Genomic DNA, 4,000 nt, shown 5'->3' with positions numbered 1-4,000 from the left:
CTACTCACCTCTGTTGTCATAGCGTTAAAACAGCCGTAAATAATACATAAATGAGAAAGCATGGCTGTGTTCCCATACAACTTCATCAGCATTAAAATTTGAATTTCATGTAGTTTTTATAGGTCATGATAAATTATTTTATTTTTGATTTTTTCCAACTATTTAAAAATGTAAAAACTGTTCTTTGCAGATGTTATAAGACAGATGGCCCGATGGATTTGGCCCCTGGGGTTTTCTGACTCTTATTCTAGATTTGGGAACACGAAGCCCAAAGCTTCGTACAGGTCTATAATTGCTATGATTGTTCTCCTCTGTTCAAATTCTATTCTTTTAAAAATGCTTTCAGTATCTTCATTAAGGAAACAAAAAGAGGCACTTACATTTATTGAGCACTATGTGCCTGAAATTCGGTCAGGCACTTTCTGTGCGTTAACTTAGGTCATTTTCAGAAGACTATAAGATAGGTATATTCACTCCCACTTAAAGGCGGTAAAATTGAGGCCAAGAAGAGCTAATGAGAATGTGTTCAAGGTCATAAAACTAGTGAGACTAGGATAAAACCCAGCTCTGTCTGAATCCAGAACCCTCCTGAGGGGTGGTACACACTTTCCAATGTAATAATCTGCCTCTGAGTTGGGCAACTGATAAGAAGTAATGCCCACTAGTTATCAGCTCATTCCTTGGAAATGGACAAGCTCTCGAAGGGTTAAAGTTTCAACGTATGTCTTACAACAGGCCCACAGGCTTTACATGGCATAATTAATTGCAGGTGTTCATTTTCTTGCTGGTACAAAACTCTGTGAAATTGTCATACGAAATTATAACCAGAATAATAATCATTTTTGAAATGAAAATTTTCTGAGATAAGTGGNAATCACGTTGGCTGCACCACTCATGGTAGCTTATGGCAGCCCACTGCAGCAGGGGCTGTAGCCTACGCCATCTCCAGAGACTGATGGCAGCCCAGCTCCAGGTTGAGCTGTTGTTCACCATCTTAGCTGTAGAGAGAGCAGTGTCACTGGCCCTCATGTGGGATCCGAACCGGAGTCCTGCTGCTCAGAGCCAGTGTCCCAAGCCAACTCTTAACCAACATGCCACTCAGCCAGCCCTGGCCATATTATTCTTAACTGATTACTGCTCTTACATAGAAATTTATTTTTATAAATTGCTATTATAACCAGCTACCTTATTAAACTGATCTATTCTAAAAATTTAAGCTGATTTTATAAAAAATTTCAAGCAATCACATTATTTGCAAATATAATAATTTAACCTTCTCATTTCTAATATTCATAATTTTTATTATATTGGTTAGAATGTTTAAAACACTGTTTAATGACAGCAGCATTTACAGAAACCCTTATTTTTTCTGTATTTAATGATATTCCCATCTGTAATGGGAAGGCCTTTTGGATTTTACTAGTGAGGATAATATTGGCTCCTTCCCTATGATGTATTCTTGTTACTCTTGTCTTTAAACATGTCCTTTCTCATGCTGTAATCAACAGAAACAGAGAATAGTGGCTCATCATTTCCTTCTCCACTTTAATGTTTTTCTCAGTGACTATCAGCTATTTCAGTCACAAATTGTATGCATTCTGGATTTTCCAACAGTTGATTTTAAGGAAAAAAAGGGTTTACTTTCGTTTTTGTTATTTTCTTTTTGTTACCTTTGCGGAGGANTAACCCCCAATATCATTCTATTTCCAGGTTTTATGAGTAATCTATTTCCCACGTCTTTAAGACTGGCTCTTTCTTTTCTTTTTTTCACAGCACCTACAATAATTCAGACCCTCAGCATCTCACTCATGACTTCTGTTAACAGCCTGCTAAATGGAATCTTAGATTTCATTTTATTCCAACAAAAGTTCCAGACATCTGTCAAAGTAATTTTGCGTATGTGTTGTAAATGGATTGAATTAATATTTATTGAGAACCTACTATGTTCCAGGTATACATTATCTCAATCTAAACACCACCATAGGAAGTAGGTGGGTTTTTGTTATTGTAGTATTATTATCAGCATGTCTTTATTGAGCACTTATTATGTGCAAGACACTGTGCTAAGTACTTTATTTGAATTTGTTTAATTCTTATAATAATCTTATAAGTAGGTATTATTATCAGCTCCACTTTACAGATGACACTGAAGCTTAGAGAAGGTAAATAACCAGCCCAAGGCCATACAACTTGCTAGTAAGAGAGCCAGGATTTATATCTAGATGGTCTGACTCCAGAGCCCAGGCTCAAAGCCATCGCACTATAGAACTCCAGTAGAACAGATGAGGAATGTGAGGCTCAAAGAATATTCCAGTGCTCCACCTTTCCCCAGCTTCTGATAGCATCATTTTCTCCTTACTCTGAGCAGATGACATTGTTTTCTATCTACTAGCCTACTTAGCCCTTAAATGTTGGTGTTTTTCTACACTCTATCCTTGGCCCTCTTCTCTGTTAACTCTAAGCCATGAGCTATTGACTTTTTCCGTCATGGACCCCTTTGATGATTTGAAAACATTTTGGACTTTCTCTACAGAAAAATGCACATTAATACACAAGTATCATTCAGCTTCAGGGGGCTGTGGGACCCTTTTAAAGCCCACACATGGGTCCCAGGCGAGGCACACGTGTTCTCACACATTGAAATAAGTTCTAGGTAGAGTAAAGAGCTAAAGGTATTATAAAATATAAAACAAAACAATAGAAATGCAGAAGACTTTGTTTCACATATTCTTGGCCTAGGGAAGGCCTTTCTAAGTGTGCCATCAAATGCAGAAGCCACAAAGAAACAGCCTGACAGATTTGACTTTATATAAACTTTTAAATTCTCTAAAAGGTTTTTCCAGCAGTAAAATTCTACAACTTTATGAATAGTCTATGACTATGTTAATTAAGGAGAGCACTGTTTGCAAAATAGAAAATTTCTGTGCAACATAAACTGTTCCCTTACCTCCAGTGACGATCACATTTGCTTTTACACAGTAACAAAAAGTGTTTGCTCCTTTTGGCATGGAAAACTCTCTGACAGGCCTGGGAAACACAAATTTGATGTAAAACATATATATATATTTTTATGAAGCTAATTCCAATTTATAAGTAGATTATGTTCAATAGGCTCATTTCTCAGTTGGTTATAAATCCATTTACCCNTAACACATCCATCACCTACCATAGTTACCTTTTTTTGGTGATGAGAACTTTTAAGATTTACTCTTTGCAAGTTTTAATTACACAATACAGTGCTGTTAACTGGTCACCATGTTGTAAATTAGATCCCCAAAACTTATTCACCTTATAACTGAACAATTTGTGCCCTTTTAAAACTATAAATCTTGTATATTTAATGTAATTAAAATAATAAAACATAATTAACATAATATATAGCCACTATTTTTTTTTTCGTTTATGGAAGACCACAGACTCGTGTATTCATAATTATCATGTTAGTTGCTACGTTACAGTGTTTTAACCATTTGTCTATTGATAAATGGTTCTGCTAATTCTAGTTTTTCTCTTTATTCAGCAACACTGCAATAAATAGTTATTTTATTTATGTGGTCTTTTTCTTCTTTTGGATTATTAACTGAAGATGAATTCCCAAGCATGGGATCACTATGTTAAGTGTTATCAACATTTTTATGGCTTTAAAACATATTGTTAGGTTACTCTCCAAAATGGCTGTACCAAATTTTAAGGCCATAAACTATATATGAATGTACCAGTTTCATCAAACCCTGGCCAGCACATGGCTATTATCATGATTTAAAATATTTGCTATTTTAATAGATTTAAAATGATAGTTAATTAAAGTTACATAATAGCTAATGCTAAATATTTTCTCCCATGTGTATCTGCTAATTGTATCTCCTCCTGTGAATTATTTGACCATATCCTTTAACTTACCCATGATCAGTTAACATTCTGATGATGTTAAAAATTGAAAGTTAATGAAAATTTAATTATTATACACACACACACACACACACACACACACCAGTTTCAT

General features: G+C 35.1%; 1 protein-coding gene across 1 annotated transcript in view; it reads right to left on the bottom strand.

Annotated features, from left to right (window-relative positions):
• WDR64 (WD repeat domain 64) overlaps nucleotides 1-4,000 on the bottom strand; it is a 105,809-nt gene that overhangs the window by 64,509 nt on the left and 37,300 nt on the right. Inside the window, exon 5 of the mRNA XM_019647555.1 lies at nucleotides 1,671-1,700. Coding sequence (XP_019503100.1) covers nucleotides 1,671-1,700 — 30 coding nt within the window. The remainder of the gene's footprint in view (nucleotides 1-1,670; nucleotides 1,701-4,000) is intronic.

Source organism: Hipposideros armiger, unplaced genomic scaffold, assembly GCF_001890085.2.
Source record: "Hipposideros armiger isolate ML-2016 unplaced genomic scaffold, ASM189008v1 scaffold_113, whole genome shotgun sequence".
NCBI lineage: Eukaryota > Metazoa > Chordata > Mammalia > Chiroptera > Hipposideridae > Hipposideros > Hipposideros armiger.
Note: the sequence above shows the minus strand (reverse complement) of the source record. Positions and strands in the feature narration are given on the sequence as shown.